Raw genomic sequence first — 20,840 nt, 5'->3', positions numbered from 1 at the left:
GCTTAATTAACCAGTCTAAGGCCATAGAAACCTTAAGTATCACATCAGAACTAGTCATGTGAAGCTAGATGGTTCTAATTCCAAGCACCAATGTTCTTAACCACAGTTGTGGGAAGTTAGGGGGGTTGACGAGAATGGTGGGCACTTGGTCGAATGGAACAGAAACATTATTGTGGATGGCGAAAGCATGGTGGGTTGGCCCTGGGTGCAACCGTAGCTGGAGACCACAAATCTGTGTGGGCACCTGTCTGCACGACCGGGTTATGTCTGGCAGCAGTGAGCAGCCCAAGAAATGACTATATAAGAGGGAGTTAGGGTGGAAATTTTTTAGTTCCAGACTGGATGGATGAGAATATTAAGGCATTGCCTAGCAAAAATTCCTGCGTTCTAAAGATAAAAAGAAACCCCTATGAGATTCTTAACAGAAAATATAAGAAAACTGGAAGGTAGGAGAGAGTGGAATAGCACCTGCAGACCGGCAAGTGGGAAGGGATGCAACCAACAGAGACCTCAGGATGGAGAAAAGAGAGAGAGTAGGCGAGCAGTGGAACATGGACACAATTAAACCTAATGTGTAATGTAACTGCAAAATAAGCTTTCTTCCAGTAGGAAATTCATAAGATAATTTTAATAAGGTTCCAGAATAAAACATTCTGAACTATTTCAGCAAAATTTAGGATTAATGGGACGGGGCAGGAGGGAATCAAAATCACTCTAAAAGCTTTAACTTGCTGATGTAGACAGGCAGTGGAGAGCCTTGATGGGAAGGAACCTTTGAAGTTTCCATCTTGTGAACTGGGCACCAAATGAGTGAGAACATTTTAAAATAATAACTAGCACATAGTTATAAGGGAGATAACAGTCATAAACCTAAATATACAAACAACATAGCAACTAAAATGTAAAACAAGACTATTAGAAATGCAAGGGATTTCTAAAACTATTAGAAACGCATATAAAATATGATATAGCAGAAGAAAGAGCTTATATACACCAATATTTGTCTCAAGAGGTTGAAGCAATAGAAAAAATTAATGTAACAGAGGAATCGAATCAATAAACTTGAATATAACGATCCCTCAAAGAATAAACTTATTTTGTATGTTTGTGGAACATTAACAAAAATAAAAAATGTAGCTAGAAAGCCTTCACAAATTAACCTTAACAATTTCAAGGTAATGAAATAGATTTACAGACCACATTTTCTGGTCACAAGCCAGTACAATTAGAAATACATAATGATATGTAACTAAAACTTCAGGTACTTTAAATTTGAGAAACACATTCTTTAGCATAACTAAGATCAAAGAAAAGATAAAACTACAACATAAATGGAGAATAATAAAAACGTACTCTTCATTTTCAAACTACATGTAAACTGTACTCAGAGAAAAAAAAATTATAGCCTTAAATTTTAAAGAAGAAATATGAAAAGCAAAAGAACTAAGTGATCATCTTAAGTTCAAACCACAATAGAAATTAACGAAAAGAAGCTAATGAGAAGGAATTAAGATAAAAGCCCAAATTATGAACCTAGAACATCAAAAATGGTGCATTCAAAATTTCTGGGCTGGCCTGTGTGCAGACTCACAGATCAGGTGCGTCAGAGATCCGCATGGGTGGAAGTGGACGTGGCCTGCCAATTCTGTGAAGACAGTTTCGGCCCAAGTCATTTCTCCTCAGATTCCTGTCTGGAATCAAGTGGTTGAGTGGGGACCAGCTCAGCAGGGTCCTGTTACAGCTTAATCGTAAGGCTGGAGGGGTTTCGTAGTCACACTACCTCTAGTAGGTACCCATACTCTAAAACTATTCCCTGGACGGAGGTTTGTGAATCTGTGGAATGCTAAGTCACTAATAAAAATCTCACTTGGAAAAGACAAAACCCCAAAACATAAGTAGATTATAGTTGTATGCATTAAAGGTAATCACAGAAGAACAGATACATGGAAATACATTATATTTTATTTTTTAAGATTTCTTTTTATTCTCCTTTATTCATCATATGTCTCTAGAAAGTTGTTATTGTCAACAGCAGTTCTTTATCTGTAGGCTTATAGAATAGACTTGTTGCCATCTTAAAATAGAAATTTCATCATTTAATGTAATAAATGTAAGCACTTTTTATATTGCAGTTGGTGCTTCCTGTGAGTTTTAGAGCATCCCCACCTTTGTCTCTTAGCGCTGTCGTGGTGGTGCTCGTTAAGGATGGACAGCTGCTGCTTGTTTCTGACTCAGTTTGAAGTGGAGGCAGTAGGACACTAGAATTGCTGCTTGCCCTGTGGAGAGGATGGGGGAGAGGGAGAGGTATGGGAGAGTCTAATTGCAGGTTTTTTTGCAAATTTATAAAACTATCCTGTAGTAATAGGCAATGTCTTCCCTTAGCCTTTTACTACTAACTAGAAAATAGCCCTGGTTGGCATAGCTCAGTGGATTGAGTGTGGGCTGCGAACCAAAGCATCGCAGGTTCAATCCCAGTCAGGACACATGCCTGGGTTGCAGGCCACGGCCCCCAGCAACCGCACATTGATGTTTCTCTCTCTCTCTCTCTCTCTTTCTCCCTCCCTTCCCTCTCTAAAAATAAATAAATAAAATCTTTAAAAAAAGAAAGAAAATAAAGTGTGTGCACGTGTGTGGTATGTGTCTCTGTGTGTGCATGCACGTGTATGTCCTCTTTACAGAAGTTCAAGTTTAGCATCATACCTGATAAAATATGTTCAGGGGAAAGAGAGGACTTTAAACACTAGAAAACAGCTCTTAAAACAGTTCGTAATGTTTTCTACATTTACATGGGTTCAGAGGCCTTTTTTATTCTAATGGACCCAGGAAAACTGCTAGATAGAATAATAATAATAACCCCCACCCAGTAAAACTACTGACTAAAATAATAATAAAAGTAGTAATAATAACAGTAGAAACAAATTTGTTTTAAATCTTTATTATTCTACTGGTTGGGATTTTTTAAGGTATGTTTAGAGGGTGTCATATAAAATAACCTTTATAAATACTATGAATTGTGTATACAGATCATGTCCAAAGATAAAATTACATCTATGATACCTTCCTTTTTATGTAATCTTACCCATTTTTCAAATTTATGATAATATAGCTAAGCTTTATCCTGATTATTAAATTGATTGTCCTCTCAGAGAACAGCTGGAGAAATCATTTCATTTTGCGGTTCATTTTTCTTTTGATAATGTTAGCCTCAAAAGAAAGTAGCAGGACAATGTAGTGTCTTTAGAGCAAAGAAAACAGTGGCCTGGTTTTCGCCCTTCGTGTAATTCTGTTAATGGGCATCTGAAAGCTTTTACGTTTGTCTATTTATCCCTGAAACCACAGCACCCATTGTGCCTAGCTTCATTTCAAACCACTGCGAAACCTCAGTGACAGGTATTTCATCTTTGGCCTACTTTAGCTATTTGCCTTCATTATGATAGATCGACTTTTTCCAAAGTGCCCCTTAAGTAAAGTGTACTTGCTCATTCCGAGCGTTCTTTCCAAGCAGCAGGAAGTTTCATGACCTTTGTGAGGTAGCAAAGGGTTGTCTTCACTGGCCCTCCATTTCACGTTTTTCACATGCCATCGTGAACATTCTAAAACTTTTCCTTGTATGTTTATGTTTAATCAAGAGGTGAAATCTGAACACGATCTTGTCTTCGTTTCTTTTGTGTCCACCTACAGGATGAATATAAGCCAGAGAAGTCACTGTCTGAAGAGGATTTGAAGAACGCAGTGAGCGTGCACCACGCACTGGCGTCCAAGGCCACGGACTACGAGAAGAAGCCGAACGTGCTCAAACTGAAAACCGCCGACTGGAGGGTCTTGCTTTTTCAAGCCCAGTATGTTTCGTGGGTTTCGTTTCTTCTTGTTTTTTAGGTTGCAGAGCATCACCGTGTTCCGAGAGAGAGAAGCAGGGTCTGCAGAGGAAATGTTTTGAGTTGGAGTCAAAGTCATTGGTTATATTAGGGGGACAGCTAGCTGCCTAAGAAAACTAGAATGAGAAGCAGAAACCCTGGGTCCAAGTTCTTATTTCTGCAAAGGAGCCCTGTGACTTTTGCTCAGCCATTTACCATCTCTGGAACTTCATATCCTCATGGGTAAAATATAAGGGCTTTACACACGACGAGTGAAATAAACCTGGGTTCAAATCCCCATTTCCTAGCTCTTTGTTCTAACATGTAATTTAACCTCTTGGAACCTCAGTTTGTCACGAGTGTAGATAATCATGTGAATCTCATAGGGTTTTTGTAAGAACTGAATAAGATCAAGTATAGAAAGGAGCTCACATAGTGCCTGGCACATTGAACCTCTTCAATTGTAAGTGCAGATTTCCATTCATTCTCTCTCTCTTCTCTCCTTCTGAGTTCTAACTTGTGATTAAACTAGGAGGAAAAGATAAAGTCATATTGTGGATAAGGAAATAGGATGGAGTGCACTTTTAATAAGGGGTCCACGACAGCTGTTGGACTAGAGGTAGAACATTCCACATGGAGAATTCTGGATTTGTGAAGTAGGAAATTAGGTTTTCAGAACTGAGCCTCTAGAACAGGAATTTTTCACAGGACCATGCATAGCATCAGTGTTCGTGGTGGACAGTGTTACCTATTCACAGCATACCGTGCACATCCTGGACTTGACTTCGGAGTCACTCTCAGTCCAGTACTATCAATGGACCGCATTTGGCACTGGGGTTAAAATTGGCTGTCAAAATAGTGAACACAAGTATCTCCATGCTTGTTGACCAAAACAATGTAAGATCCAAAAAAGAAATAAGAAGAAGAATAGGTACTCTGATGAGTTGTGGATGCTGAACTTGCAAAGGTATAAAAGTATGGACATCCAGAGAGGAGGAAGTCGTAAGGAAATATGAGCTACGTGGGATTTGTGTAGTGTGGGAATAAGACAGTTTTACCACCACGAAGGAAACCAGAGCCAGATGTATAATTAAAGCTATTAGTAAGAAAGTCCTTCAAATTATTCTATTCCCCAACATTATTTTATTTTCAATCTAAAATTCTGGATGTAATAACTAAGGAGATCTAATTAGTTCAGATAGAACTGATGCTGAAATCAGTCAATTGAAAGAACAGAGCCAGCAAAAATCAGATTAGAGAGGCACAGTGCAACGAGGACATGATACTCATGTGGTCTCAGGTTAGTGTGGTTTCTCTCTGAGAAGTCGGCACAGGAAATGATTTTAGATTGGCTGACATTTTGTCCAGCTTCTGTTTATTGATTATATGCATGGTAGATGATTTATTCTGGTTCACAAGTATTTCCACCACTCATGAATTCACAACTGTTCATTAACTGCTGTCAGTTCTAGACCCTCTGAGTATGTGACATATAAGTTAGAGTGTGATAATGACATCAGATGATTTCTACATCCTCTCAGGTAGATTTTTTACATCGTATGTATGTATGTATATGTACATACACACATACTTTATATACCATTTAATTTCACCTGTTTTAAGTGTTCATTTAAGTGATTTTTAACAAATCTCCAGAACTGTGCAGCCTTCACAACAGTTCAGTTTTGGAGCACTTCCGTCACCCCAGAGAGGTCCCCCGGTACCCATTTTGCCTTCACTCCCCATTTTCCACCCCATCCCCAGACACTAACCTCCTGTCTGTCTCCCTCTATTGCCTTTTCTGGACATTTCATGTTGATGCAGTCGTAGAGCATGTGGTCTTTTGTGTCTGGCTTCTTCCATGAGCGTGAAGCGTAGGGGCCCACCCGTGTTGCTGCACATCATTCCCGTGTCGCTGAGTGGTGGTCGGGTGTGTGGATGCACCACGTTTGGTTCATTCATTCACTAGTTGATGGCCCTTTGGATTGTTTTGTTTTTCCTACGTCTCTTACAAAGAATGCTGCTGTGAACATTCACACACAAATCTTTTTGTGCCTATGTTTTTATTTCTCTTGGTTGTGTACCTAGGAGTCAAATTGCTGGGTTGTATGGTAATTTGTAGACATCTTTTTAATAAACTCAAAACTGCTTTCCAAAGTGGGTGTACTGTTTTTCATTCCCTCTGTCAGTTTTTCCCTCAGTTGGATTTTAAAATCAGATATGGGACTGGAGGAGATGAGTTAGGTTTTTAATTTTTTTATGTAGCCTAGTATCAAACAGAAGGCAGAGTTTAATATTTATTATCAAGTGATTTCACTTTTTTCTTCCCTCTGTGTCCCTAAGGGATACTCCCAGCCTGAATAAATGACTTTAGTGCCATTTGAAGTCAGCAGTGAGGAAGGGGCAAGGTGTGGTGGCCTTAGATACGGACACGCCCTGACGTCGGCACGTTGTTTCCCTAGGAGTCCGGAGGAGATGCAGGGGTGGATAAGCAAGATCAACTGCGTGGCAGCTGTGTTTTCTGCACCGCCGTTCCCAGCAGCCATCGGGTCTCAGAAGAAGTTCAGTCGCCCACTTCTGCCTGCCACTACAACAAAACTCTCTCAGGTGAGGCATTCTGACAGTGCTTTGACCTCGGAAATATTTGTATTTGAAGATTCAGGAGTGAGACCTTGCCCTGGAAGGGCATGTTGTTTAAATGGGCCAAAAGGAAATAAACTGGGCCTTACACTTCATGCAGGAAGCTGATACCATTGAGTCAAGGTTAGGAGGACACATACTTTGAATTAGTTTCTAAAATTTATATGAGCTTACTACTCAGTCAGTCATACAGGCCTGGTATTTATTTTTATTTTTGTTTGTACTAACAGCTCATATTTTTTTTTAACAAATTAGCTAACATTAGATGTCCTAGCTTGGAAACAAGCTTTTTATATATTCTTTCTGTTTTGTTTTTATTTTTTAAATTGAGATTATTCCATATCCAAGGCTGTATTTGATGCCAAGTGTACAAACATATTCCCAGGGATCCACTACTCATGGTTGAATGGGGCAGAGCCTCCCGCACCCCTCAGGGCGAGCTAAGTGCACCGCATGGGTGTTTCCAGCTTAATCAAGACAAGGTGCCAGGACTTCCTCCTGAGTACATTCCTACAGGCTTCTCTCCTGTTGTCAGATCGCTCTCTCTGCAGATCATGTTTCGTCGTGTCCCTCTCCTGCTTCAAACCTGACTGAATCCAGGTTTGCCGACTTGAAACCTGTCAGCAACACCCTATCGCTATCGACTAGTTAGGTCCTTTGAAAGCTACTTTGATGTCTACTGTGAATTTCTTATTGGTGCAGTCATGGAAATAGTTTCACGTGGCTCTCATCAACCAGGTCTTGATATTTACTGGCTCCTCTACAAATTTGGTATCATAATTATCAATGATACATTTGTTTAATAAATATGTATTATGTGCCTCTTGTACTTGAGAGACTATTTTAGTCTGGAGATAGAAAGGCCAGTGAAGCCCAGATGCTGACGTTAGAGTGGCAAATACCGGTGAGGAAGTAATTGCAGCAACACAGCTGGGTTAGAGGCACGGGAAGGATGAGTCCAGTGTGCTGTGGGGATGCATGAAAGGGGCATCTCTCCTGGCCTTGGAGGGGAAGGAGGCAGCGTGGCAGCTATTGTGCAGCTTAAAGGCTGAGCAGTGGTTAGGTGTTGGGGTGGGGACGGAGAAAAGAGAGGACCAAAAAGGCCCAGAGGAGAAAGCCCCTGGATGCATGAACCGCACAAAAGTTACCAAATGTGATTTGAGCGCAGTGTTGAGAAGAGGCAAGAGATGTGCCTCTAGAGGTGCACAAAGGCCAAACGATGAAAGGTCTTTGTCGTGTATGAGATTCAGATGCTTCACTAATTACCCAGCATCCTTAGAATAATAATGGGAAAGCAGCAAAGCAACATGATTAAATTTGTGCTCTAAAAATCATTCTTGTTAGAATAGGAAGAAAGTATTAGAGAAGGAAATTACTAGAAGCAGAAAGGCTAATTTTGAAGTTATTGTCAATGATGCAGAAGACAGGTAACTAAGTTGTGGAAGAGATGCATTGAAGTGGAAGTGTCTGAGAGATCTCGGGGGTCTGGAACGGGTCATCCCGGTGGCTTGCTGAAGGGGAGGAACGAGGGCTGTCATCTGGGCTTGAGCAGCTGGGGACTGTGGTGTCTGGCCTGGCCTTTGGGACCTCATTGTCTCCTGCTTTCCCACCTGTTGCTTCTCCCCTGGGTCCTTTTCCATTTTCTAACTCCAAATGTTGTAGTGCCTGATGCTTAGAAGCAGATCCCAACAGACACTTGACAATTTTCTTAAGTTAGTTGAGAAAAAAACAGGGAGGATGTTATGCCAAGAAAAGGTAGAAAACTCATGGAAAATTAGGACCAAAACTGTCTCCTGAGAAGTGGCAGGCAGATCATCGGGCCCCTCGGTGAGAGCAGGAATGAACTAATGGGGGAGAAGCCACGCTGGTCGTCTCTGAGGGGGAGTTACAGGCAGTGAGGACATGGGTGAGGGGCATGCGCATAAGTCTCGCCATAAGTTTATTTTTAAAAAACACGCTGGTAGGAAGAAGAGGGGAGACATGGTTTCAGGAAAGAGTCTTCAGTTTTTGTAAATTCAAAATTATTAATATGAATTGGATGCTTACCATGTAAGCCATTGCTAGTGTTATGTATGTAGTTCATGGCCAACCAAGAAAGCTGGTAAAAATAAAAAGGACCAAGCCAGCTCACTTTACAAGGCAGAATGGCATTTAATTTTCACTTTAGGAAAAAAGGAAGGCTTTACCTCAGATTGATGACCAGAGAGTATGTTGGCAGAATTCTCCATCTACCTAACTGAAATAGCAATGCTCGAAGCAAATGCAGCTGGTTCCCCACTTTATTTTGGGTGTTTAACATAAATAGTAAAGCATGTTACATAAGGTAAGTGGAGGAAAAACATACCTTCGGAAGTTGGGTTTTGTTCTATTCCTTTCATTAGGGATTTCCCAGTTGTTATTTTTTAACAGATTGGTCTTTCTCATAGTTACTCCCATGAAAGATTCAGGGGGAAAGGGAAGCTGACATTAAGAGGAACATTAATAAGCATAGAGCTATGTGAGTTTTTCCTTGCGCTTGCCTCACTGTAGAATCTACATTTCTATTTACTGTTGTCCTGTTTGTGTGTGGGCTGTATTACTATGTCACTTGTACATGAAAATGAGTGTGTTCATCTACTTGTGTATTTCTACCATGAGACCAGGCAAGCAAGCACCTTTATCAAGGCAGAATCTCTGATTTAAGTACATGTTATATTAGAACTAGAAATAGGTTGCATAAAAATTTTATATATTTCCTTATTTTGAGCATAAATCCAGAGAAGTGCAAAAAATGCATATGTAATGTGATCAAAACAATGAACTCCAGAGTGTAAGTAAGAAAGCAATAACCAGAAAGAAGTATCCTCCTGTGTCACATAAGGCAAGATAAATAAGTCCTTTCAGGAATTTAATTTCTTTGTGAAATAATAAGATGATTTCCTTCCCTGCCAGTAGTAAGTCAGCAAGTCTTGATGGGCCTCAGTTTTCCATCTAGAAAGCAAGGAGATCATTCTAGAACATTTTTAAGGTTCTACCACTAGCTCTGCTTTGTTTCGTTTTTGCCCAGGTCATCATGTTTATTTACTAAAAATGAAAAAAAAAGTTTTATCTTTGAAAGTGAAAGGACAGTTTAGAAACAAGTAAGTGAACACAAGCATGTGATAAAGAACAGGTTGGAAAGTGGGGAAGAAGAGTAGGTTGCACACAGCCTAGGGCAGGTATCGGGGGCTCCCTCTGCTTCCTGCAGCTGTCTCTGCTGGAGTCGCGGTGCACCGTCCATGGGTCCCAGCAGGTGCCTAGATGCCCAGGAGTGCTTCGGTGCCTTGGAGACTGGTCCTCATCCCGCAGCCCAGGCATCCCTGACCTCAGCACTAGCCCAGAATTTTGGCCTGGAGAGTTCTTTGGTGCAGGATGAATTATAGGATGTTTAGCAATAACCTCAGCCTGCACCCACCGGATGCCAGTATCATCCCCCCAGTGATGACCAAAAATGTCTTCAGACCTTGCCAAAGACCCTGTGGGGTCAAAGTATCTCTTTCCCCACCCCCTCCTCCATCATGGAGAGCCCCTGCTTTCACCCAGCTGCTGCCTTTTTCCCCACACGCCCACAGCCTGGCTAAGATTCCCCTAAATGCCAGAACCACTGGGATAATTTCCATTTACAAACTACATGCATAGCATTGCGAGTACCCTGCCAGGAAAAAAATTAAACAGTGTTAGGAAAAAACTAAACATTCAATTAAGATTGTTTGGTGCTTTTAAAGACACACTGTTCATCACCCTGTCATTTGCAAGCTCGTCTTTAATTGATTCTTGTCTCCTATCCAAAACACTTTAGCCTTCACTGTTAAAACTGATCATTGTCAGCATGGCGTGGCTCTTTCTGAACAACTCTGCTGTGTAGGAGGAGTCGCCTTCCTTAGTTGTTTTTCAAGGCAGTGTTGCCAGAGCAGTTTTCTTCTACGGGGGGCGGAGAGCCTAGTTTGAAATGTTAAGTGCTGTTTCTCCTTCTGGTGGAGCACTTCAGGCCAGATGTCGTGGTCGGCCCATTCAGAGTCTGTTCAGGACCCCCCTTCCTGCCCCTCACAGCAGTCGTCTTCGAACTCCAGTGCGCACAAGACTTCGGTCAGCAGGTCTCTGCGCCCACCCGCCAGAACCTTAATAGTTCACACAGAGGCCTGAACGGGGTCCAGTCACGCACACCAGGCATGTGGCCTCGACAACGCCTGGCTCCCCCAGACCGAGTCCTCGGAGCGGTTTCCAGTGTGTGGAAGACAAGCTGAGTGCACGTGCAAAGGTCAGGGCAGAGGATGAGAGCCTCCGGTTGCCCACAGAGCTCGAGGGCCAACCTGTGGTCACATCCTCCCGGTGACCCCCTCGAACAGGCGGACATCTGGTGGGATTTCAGAGGGGGAGGTCATTCTCGCAGTGTGTCCCTCACCAGCCAGCACTGCTCCCTTCCCTGCCCAGCCAGCTGTATCCCTTCAGTCACAGGTCTTGTCACTTCCTAAACATCTCGCGCATCCTGCGCACATCCCTTAATTCAGATTTTGTCATCCTTTACCTAGGTCACTGGTCTCCTGACTGCTTTAGTCACTCAGTTGATCAGTACCAAATATTTGAGCAGGTGTCCTTCCATGCATGTGTTCTCTGTGTAGAATGTGCTGCACACCCTGAAAAAGTGTGAACCAAGCCGTGAGATCCCACTTTACACGCATTAGGATGGCCATAATTTTTTAAAATCTTTTTATCTGAAAGGGAGAATGTGTTGGTGTGAATGTGCAGTTAGAACTCTGTTTGGAATGTAAAAATGACACAGCTACTTGGAAAACAGTTTGGTGGCTCATTAAATGATTCAGTATAGAGTTAACATGCGACCGAGCAATTTCACTCCTACTTAGATATGGAGAGGATGAAAACGACACCCACACAAAACTGTCCACAGACGTTCACAGCAGCATCGTTCGTAACAGCCGAAGGTGGAAGTGCCTATCAGCGGATAATTGGATGATGAAATGTGATACGTCCTATAATATGGATGAACCTTGAAAACATTATGCTACGTGAAAGAAGCCAGACACAAAAGGAACATACTGTGAGATTCCATTCCCAGGGTGTTTCTTTAGGGGAACTAAAATGCCATAAAACTGAGTTGAGGTGATGGTCGAACAACCCTGTGAATATAGTAAAAAAAAAAGTAAATTGTACACTGTAAATGGGTGAACTGAATGGAATGTGAATTATATCTCAATGCCGATTTTACAAATTCTCCCCACGGATCATCTTGTCAAGGGCGCACACACCCCACTTTGGAAAACTCTGGCAGACTGTCCCTGTGACTACCCGACTGCCTTCCTCCAGCCTTGCTCTGCTCCAGTCCCTCCCTGGTTCTGGCTAAACTATGTTTCATACTATGTCACTTAACCTTAACTGGCTCACGTTTGCCAATAAGATGCAGCCCAAACTCTGCCATGGCCTTAGATCGTGATTACACTTCTCCAAAATAGATACGTGTTATATCCTTGTCTTAGAGGTCTGTATTTAACATGCATTAAATACTTAATGAAACAGTTAATTAAATCACATTGATGTTATGCTCAAGCTCACTAAACACTGTTTAAGGTCTTTAAAACTGGTTTAAACATGAAATGATGGGACAGAATCTTTCTCGTGGTGCTTTCGGCAGTAGCCCCCTCACACTGACTCAGGTCAGATGTTCTTCATTGTAAGTTCCATACCGCTTGGCTTTGATAAGGTTGCAGTGCTTAGCAATTTGACTTATAAACTGCCTCCCAGATTCCTAGAAATGTCATTACCTTCTGAGTCATCTGCCTACTTTAAAACAGCACAAAGGAAACAGTGGGAACCCTCCCATCTTTACCTGCTTCCCTTTTTAAAAAATTCATTTACTCAGCCCTGTTTCCTGAGGGACCTCTGTATCGGGTATAAACTGTGCGTGCATTATAAAACAGCTAAGGCAATGGTCTTGACTGTCAGCTCATTAGTGCTTAAGGTGTGTGTTAATTTATGTTAGGCAGGTGATACCTGGAAGCCAAAAACTATGCTACAGACGATGGCCTCTGCCCAACAGTGACTAGACTCCAGAGGATTTGAGAGAGGGACTTGAAAAGAACCGTTTTCAGCCTTTAAAGAGCTTGTGACCATTAGAGGAGATAAAGTCACACAGGAGTCAGAGGCCGTCTTGTAATAAGCATGTGGTACAGAAGTTTGCGTGCAGGAGAGGAAGAGTGTGCGGTCGGGAGTGGGGTTCCAAGAAGGGCCGGGGCACCCACTGCGTGTTCGAGAGCCACAGGAGAGGGCGCATCAGCACCGACGGAGTTGACCAAGCTCTGAGAGCTGAGGTCAGCCTCGAAACATGAGGCAATGGAACGTTTTGAAGCTTGTTTCCAGCAGCCCTTTGGATTTAAGAAGGTTGTTCCAAGGCACGTTCATGACCATGGGTTGGGAGAAGGGGGTGCTGCCCACTGTCCTTACCTGTGGCCTTGAGCCAGAGCCCTCTGGATCTCCATCACCTGTAAGAGGTGAGAAGGGACGATAGCCAGGTTCTCTTCCACTTCAGAGTTCCAAGGATTCTGTACTCCGCAGCTGGGACGGGGTGGGGAGCGTGATGGCAGGGGCCAGGGCTTCTCTAGCTCCCAGCACAGTGCCTGTCGCACAGTAGGTGTTCAGTGAGGGTTGCTGGTGGGTGGCTTTTCTTTCTCCGCCCCCCACGGAGCATTCTGCTGTCTCTCTCCAGTCCTCGCTATCCCTGCTCCTTTCCCCTTGCAGCTGCAGTCTTCGTATTGTCATCCCCTCTTATTTCCATATCTGTTCTTTCAAACTTTTTTCCATGAGAGGTGATAAGTAAGCCTTAAGCTTGGTGTAAAAGGCGAAAGAGCTGATTTCTGACCCTCACTAGGGGTGGCTGGGCCACTGGTCCGAGCAGCAGAATAAAGGCCCAACCTTGAGTCACTTCGAGACTTTGAACCTCCACTTGCCTGGCCCCGTTGCCTCATCAGTCAGAAGCCCTTTCTTCATGGGAATGGAATTAGAGTTCAGTGTTTTAAAACAAAATAGGAGATTTTCATCAAAGGACTGTATAAGTAGGGGAAAAAATAAATCGTAGGTGATATCATCTGATCTTTGCTGTTTACATAAAATTTCACTGCATATATTATGAAAGGTTTTACCAGTTACATGTACTGACATACAACCACAGTGATTTTTCTTGCATCTATGATTTTAATGCCACTCCTTAAGTTACCACTTCCTAACTTAAAAGTTTCCAGGAGTACATACCATTTCCTGTCCCCTTTCTTTAAACTCTCAGCTGTGTTTTCTGTTTCTTTGCCTTCTCTGAAATCCCATTTGTTCGTATTGGCTCCTAAGAACAGTGTAGCTGCTCCCCCAGTGCATTGTGGGAGCAAAGACCAAAGGGAGGAACCCGGCAGGGCCCGCCCTTGCCTATTACACATTCAGTTGTCCTGAGCCTGGGAACTACCACTCCTGCGGGGCCACGTCTCTCCTCCTCTCCTCCGAGTTCCCCATTGGTTTTGGCCAGGAAAGTCTGCGTGCCTCCTTCACCAGGGACCTTAGCATCGGTATAATTTGCATGGTCTACCAATCGAGGCCCTTAAGAGCCACCTGGTATTTTTCTATCACGGGTCAAAATGGACAGATTAGGAAAGTGATTTTAAAATCCTTTTATTTTGAGATTATTTCCTGAATCTTGTTTCATGATGGGAGTGTAGTAGGAGTTAAGCACTACACATTAAATTTCAACGTTTCTTCAGCTAGTTTCTTCATAAAAATATTGCCCAAATGACTAACCCTTTATGCTGCTGTAGAACTAGTCATGTGTATAAACCATAGCTTAATAGTAATGAATAAATCCTAGTAAACTTTGGTTTTGGTAGGAAAGTGACAAATACAGTATGCTTTGCATAGGACCATCCTGGCATAAATTCCTCATTAAAATGAGTATAAATTGGGATTTATTCAACAAGAAAGAGATAGGAATACTCAAGGTGAATATTGGAATATTTACACAGAGGCAAAATCTAGAAATACAGAGAATTTTGTAAATTCTTTTACCAAATTATATAAAATCTTATTTGAAAAGAAGCTAGTATTTGGATTTGAATCATTTTATTAACCAAAAAAGAAAACTCATTTTCTTAAAATGAACTGTAAGTCAATAGACTTTACAGTGGAAAAATAGGCCCAGTGTTTAGCAGCCAGTTTACAGAAGAGGAAACCCAGTAAACGTGAGAACATGTTCTCCCTCCCCGTAATCGAGAAAGTGTGAATTGGGGTTATAGTGGGTAATTAGTTCATACCCATGAAATTAGTAAAAACTTGCAGGTGTGATATACGATGTTGGCAAGAATGTAGCTCAGTTGGAACTTTCCAGCCCACTGCGGAATTGCAGACGGGGGCACAGTTTAGAGTCATGTTAAGGGTGCGCATATTCTGAAATCCAGAAATTCCGCCTTGTGGTGATAGTACTGCAGGAAAATTCCTGCCTGTGTGCCTTAGGCAACATGTTCAATGCAGTATCACTCACAGTAAAGCAAAGAAACCTGGAAACAACCTAAACATCCCTCAACGAAATTGTAGTGTGTCCTGCAGTGGAATACTACACAGTGGTCAGAAGGAAGGAACTAGAGCTTATATGTAAACAAATTTTAAAAACATGTTGAATGATAAAACAAGTTACAAAAAGAAGCTTATTAAGTATAAAAACCTATAGAACATACTATTCTTTCTTTGGTAGAGGAGTAGCATAAAAAAGGAATAAGAACAGTAGATATACAGGGAGTTTCAGCTTATTTTTATGTTTTATTTGTTCAACTGGGTGCTAGATACATTAGTCGTTTGCAGGTATGATTCAGTATGACTTTTTAATATACTTGAAACATTTTATTAAACAGAGAAAATAACTTTTATTTTTCAAAATGATCTAGTCACCAAATATCTTTTGCCAAAAATTCTATTAAATAATTTACACATTGCAGTAAACATACAAAGGAATATCACTTTGAATGAAGATAGCTGTTAATACATTCTTCTTAGGCAGCCCTGGCTGTCAGAACAGTGTACCACAGACTGGGTGCCTTAAGTGACAGGTTTTTTTGTCACAGTTCTGGAGACTAGAAGTCCCAGATCAAGGTGCCAGCAGGACTGGGGCCTGGTGGGCAATCTCCCTGTGGGTCATATTATTTCACTCACCTTAAATAAAATGTTTATATGTTGAAATTACATATTATACAAAATGTATTGATCACCTAGTTTAATCAGTTCCCTTTAATTTGTGTCCACTTCTTATTGTACATGTGAAATTATACCCAACAAGGATTTGGATAATCACATGTGAAAGTGGAATAGTAGGCAAAATAGGTATGGAATTTTAGTAATGCAAAAGAATTCCAATCTTTTTGTTTCATTTCTTAAAATGCTGCCAGAGGGTTTGATAGTGTCTCCTGTCAGGTAGCTTATTGCCAAGGTGACATAAGTGCCCCCTGGAATGCAGTTCTGTGACACAGGGACAGCCGTGCCACGTTGGTGCGGGATGCCGTGACAACCCCATCCAGGCGGCAGTCTCTCTGCAGGTGCATTTTAACTGAGTAGCTGCTGTGGGTCAATAAAGATGAAGGAAGTCAGAACCTGCACTACTTTGGAAGGAAAGAACATAGATTGCTATGTTGTTTAGGATATTATCTGACAGCTTTCAGAGAATTACTTTTTAGTGGCATTGCTTATTTCAAAAAGAAAAAAAAAACATGCAGACAGGCTCTTCAGTCACTGTGACAGATGGGAAAACCAGCAGCATTGCTGAGTGGCCGTGAAATGGAGAAGCCAAATTGGGTGGCACTCAGGACAGGTGTCAACTGCCCAGCGGGTTCCTCGCCTGTTGGGTATCGTAGGAGAATTTGTGTCAACTCGGTGGCAGTCACACCGGATAAAGGGCTCTGAAAGCAGCGGGCTGTGTGCCGGGGCCTGGGGAGGGAGGCTGGCCTCGGCTGCCGTTTTGCCGAGGTTCCTACAACCAGGCTTGGGAAAGCTGGCAGGATGGGGCAGCCGAGCCACACTGGACTATTCCAGTGAATTAAAGTCATTCATCGTAAGGGATTTTTATTGACTTATGTTCGGACATTAAATGCCTTAATATTTCCTGCAGGAGGAACAGCTGAAATCTCACGAAAGCAAGCTGAAGCAGATTACCACGGAGCTGGCTGAGCACCGCTCATATCCCCCGGACAAAAAAGTGAAGGCCAAGGAGATAGATGAGTACAAACTGAAAGATCACTACCTGGAGTTTGAGGTATGCTGGACTAAGTGTAATAAAAGCCTATACTGAGTTATTTTATGATTTTTCCATGAGGCGATTGCAGTTACTGGAACTGCAGGAAGTGTGCCTTGCCCCTGGCTCTAACTTGGGAGCTCCAGGCCTGGTCTAGGTCACAGTAGCCCCTCACATGTACGATCCCATTTGAGCATCAGACTAACATCAGAGATAGCTGTTAGTTTATGTGCTTCAAAGCACACAGTCCGCCTGGTCAGAATGGCCAGTGTGAGGAAGCACACCAACAAGAGATGGACACGCCAGGGCGGGCAGCTGCTGGCACCGGTACATGATGCAAAGCATCTCTCTCTCCTGTCGGCAGCACCGATGCATTCCTCCTCTTACCACTTAGTGCCCTCCAGAAGGACACTGATAAATTGTGACACATCCATACACTGTAGCAAGTCCGGCTATTAAAAAGATTGGGGAGGATGCATGAACTCTGGAAGGGTGGAAAATTTAAACACAAACTGAAAGCAATCTGTGTGGTAGTGAGGGTTGCCTTTGGTTGAATTTCCCCCCAACTTAAACAGCGTCCATGCAGGTAGTGCAGGCTCGGCCCTCTGGCTCTTCCCCCCTCAGGTGCCGCTTCTCAGCATTCCACTTTTTTCCCCTGGGGTGTGCTGAATCCATCTTCAGCTCTTCCTTTTCATTGTAGCCCTAGTTCGCTTCACTTCCCATCGTTCATCTCCCGGATCCACCTTATCACCCTGTTTCCTCCTCAGGCTCGAAACTTGGAATCATCCTGGCCCTTGCAGTCCCCCAAGGTTGAATCTGGAGCCAGGGCCGGCACGGCCTCAGCCATCACTTCTTTCCCCACTGTTGCTTTTACACGTCTTCGGCTCAGACGCTGGCAGTTCATCTTCCCCCTGAACCTGGCAGTGGGTCTGAACTGTCTCCCTTCAGTTCACCCTACGTACTTCAGATCGGTTTCTCCCCTTAAGGCTCAACCCAAACTACAGCACTCCTCTGCTCCACCGCTGCCCTTGATTTTCCCCTACACCTCCCCGCAGAATTTGCCTTCTCAGGAAAGTCTCAGTCCTCTTTGTTTGTAATTTACTTTTCAGTTATAGTAGACATACAGCATTATATTAGTGGTCATTTACGTAACTTGTGAAGTGACCACCCCCAGTAAGTCTAGTGCCCACCTGACACCATACACAGTTGTTGGTGTAATAACAACAACTGTGTGTGTTATTACTGACAGTGTTCCCTGTGCTGTGCTGTGCATCCCTGGGACTGTTTTTATAACTGGCAACTTACATTTCCTAACCCTTCACCTTTTCCACCTGTCCCCCAGACTCCCTCCCAGCAGTCTGTTTTCTGTATCCATGAGTTTATTTTGTTTGCTTATTTACTTCGCTTTTTAGATTCCACATGTAAGTGCAGTCATGCAGTATTTGTCTTTCTCTGACTTATATCACTTAGCATAATGCCCCTTGGGTTCATCCATGTTGTCACAAGTGGCAAGATTTCATTTTTTTATGGCTGAGTAGTAATATTCCATTGTATGTATGTACCACATCTTCTTTAGCCCCTCGTCTATTGATGGACATGTGGGTTACTTTCATTTCTTGGCTATTGTAAATAATGCTGTAAATATATCTTTCTGAATTAGTGTTTTCCATTTCTTCAGATAAATACTCAGGAGGGGATTGCTGGATCATATGGAAATTCTATTTTTAATTTTTTGAGGAATCTCCATGCTGTCTGCCACGGTGTCTGCACCAATTTACAGTCTTTCCAACAGGACACGAGGGCTCCCTTCTTTCCGCATCCTCACCAGCGCTTTGTCCATTTCCTAGCCCCGGTCCCTAGTCTGAGGGGATTCGGGCTCCTCTCCTCCTTCCACAGCGGGGTCTTCCCGCAGCAGCCTCCACGTGTGTTAGTCGCATTTCTGCCTGCTCGCTCCAAACACACCTTTATGCCTATTTACCTGCCTTCTTCTTCCCTAAATGTTCTTCCCCTCACCTTAATTTCTGAATATCTCTTTATCTTCCAAGATGCAGCCTAAATCCCTCCTGTGAAAAGCTCTGCACTCACTGGCTGGGTTTGCTCTATAATGGTCCATCCACAGTTGCTTTATGCTCAGATTATTTCACTTTGTATTTATACTGGATTCCATATCACCTCCCTGGCCTAAGCCTGCGCACTTTTGGAGTGCAGGCACCTCAAGTTCATTTCTAATCTTGCTCTTTGCTTGTTTGGTGAATTGAACCAGATTTTATAGAAGCTGTAAAAATCTCTTTCTGAGTTATAAAATGTCTGTTATAAAATGTGGCATTAGATCCACTGCAGATCTATGTAGTACTTTTCTCCATGGTCAGGCAAGGCCTTGATCTGGGCAGATGAAGATAAACCATTCTCTTGGTAAATGCAGAAGTTTATTAGCACGAACACTAGAAGACTTACCAACAAAAGGCTTGAACAAATTAAAAACAAAAAAAACTAGGCAGCTCACCTTTCCCTAGGCTTGTCCATTCCTGGGAAATGGGAGTTCTCAAAAAGCAATCATAATTCTTCACACTTCCAGAATGGCTTTGGGCTCCAGGCCCTTTCAGTTTCACACGTGCTAATTAAATCTCCCAACACCTCAGTCCCTGGCTTCCAGCCCTCAACACCTTGCTTTGTGCCCTTGACTCCAAGGCTGAGGGCCTGTCCCCAGGCGGTGGGGAGAGGGCAGACCAGGGAAAGGTTGCCACTGCTACAAGCACTTCCTCCTGTTATTCAAAAGAGAATAAAAGCCCAAGGTGGCCCAGCAAGCTCTGTGGGGACAAGTCATTCTTTCATTGAATTCTTGCCTCCGTGAGCCTGAAGAGTGCATTCCAGGACTCTCCCGCCGCTCATTAAAGTCAGACTCCCGTGCCGATACGTCAGGCACACGGGACTGCCCGTCATGCTGCGTTAACCTGTGTCTCCCAGGAAGGCAGAAGGGTGCCTCGCTTTATAGATGTAATCTGAAAAGGTTTTGATAGAAGTAATTGTTTTTTTTTAAGTGCATCATTATTTTTCACTCATGTAGAATTGAAGTGGAGTATCTTGTGGGAGGTCCTCTTTGCTGTTATTCAGCCACCACACTTTGTCCTGGGTGTTCGCTGGTGAGATCCTTCGGGTGGCATTAAGTACTTGGCTTTATGAGCACCGTCCCTGAGCAGGCCGCTGCACTCCCTGAACAGGGGGCGTGGGAGCTCGTGCCCTTTTGTGAACTTTGTTCACTGCTTTATCCTCAGCTTCTAGAACACAGAACGCGTCTCAGCACACGCTCGGTGAGTGAAGGAGTGGGGCTGTGTTATTTATGACATGTAAAAGATAACATCACTTGACATGGTTTTCTGAGAACGCTTAGTAGCTCCCCTGACACCCCCGGGCAGGTGGGGACCGACAGCAGTGTCTGCAGGTCAGTGAGAACCTCACGTGGGCCGTGGCAGGAGGGGAACCTCAGTCTGTGTGTGGTCTTGTCACCAACAGAGAACCACAGGCAGGAATTAGTTCTCTCCCCTACTCCGGAGTCAGGGCTACCCTGGGACTTCAGTGTGATTCGGCTGTTTTCATGTCCTGGTAAGGAAAACTGCTCTCCCTTTGTTAGCACATGAAGCTGTCAGTGATAATGCTGGGAGTTGTTCCTGACTTTTTGCATTTTGGTTGCTGATTTCCCAAGTTGCTTCACACAGACAGTTCTTCATGGTGGCCAAATTCACAGCTCTTGCCATGCCTTAGAAATTCTCCAGCCCCTGACAGCAAGTAATTAGAGATTCTGCTAAATAGCTGGGTTAGGGGTTTGTTTTTAAGTCTACACAGAGTCTGCAGGGAGCCAGCAGGCTTCCATCTACCTCGGGCTGAGCCTGTCAGAGGACATTCCAAAGCAGCAGTGGGCTGCAGCTGACTTCATGCACGCTTCTCTCTCTGCTGACTGTCGCTTAAGGGGCTTGTGTGGTGTGTGACGGAACTGGCGCCCCCCAGGCTGCGGCTGGTACTTTTTCAGAAGGGTCCATTTAGAATCTAATGTCACTTTTTAAAGAGTT

At 43.2% G+C, this 20,840-nt stretch overlaps 1 protein-coding gene across 3 annotated transcripts in view; it reads left to right on the top strand.

The window, feature by feature from the left end:
• The window catches only part of PSD3 (pleckstrin and Sec7 domain containing 3), a 383,494-nt gene that overhangs the window by 344,133 nt on the left and 18,521 nt on the right, over nucleotides 1-20,840 (top strand). For all 3 annotated transcript variants that reach the window (XM_045821887.1, XM_045821888.1, XM_045821889.1), the window contains 3 exons: nucleotides 3,682-3,839; nucleotides 6,317-6,461; nucleotides 16,654-16,797. In XM_045821887.1, coding sequence (XP_045677843.1) covers nucleotides 3,682-3,839; nucleotides 6,317-6,461; nucleotides 16,654-16,797 — 447 coding nt within the window. The remainder of the gene's footprint in view (nucleotides 1-3,681; nucleotides 3,840-6,316; nucleotides 6,462-16,653; nucleotides 16,798-20,840) is intronic.

Source organism: Phyllostomus hastatus, unplaced genomic scaffold (genome assembly GCF_019186645.2).
Source record: "Phyllostomus hastatus isolate PE091 unplaced genomic scaffold, TTU_PhHast_1.1 phas_scaffold_46, whole genome shotgun sequence".
NCBI lineage: Eukaryota > Metazoa > Chordata > Mammalia > Chiroptera > Phyllostomidae > Phyllostomus > Phyllostomus hastatus.
This window is presented reverse-complemented; position numbering and strand designations above follow the sequence as displayed.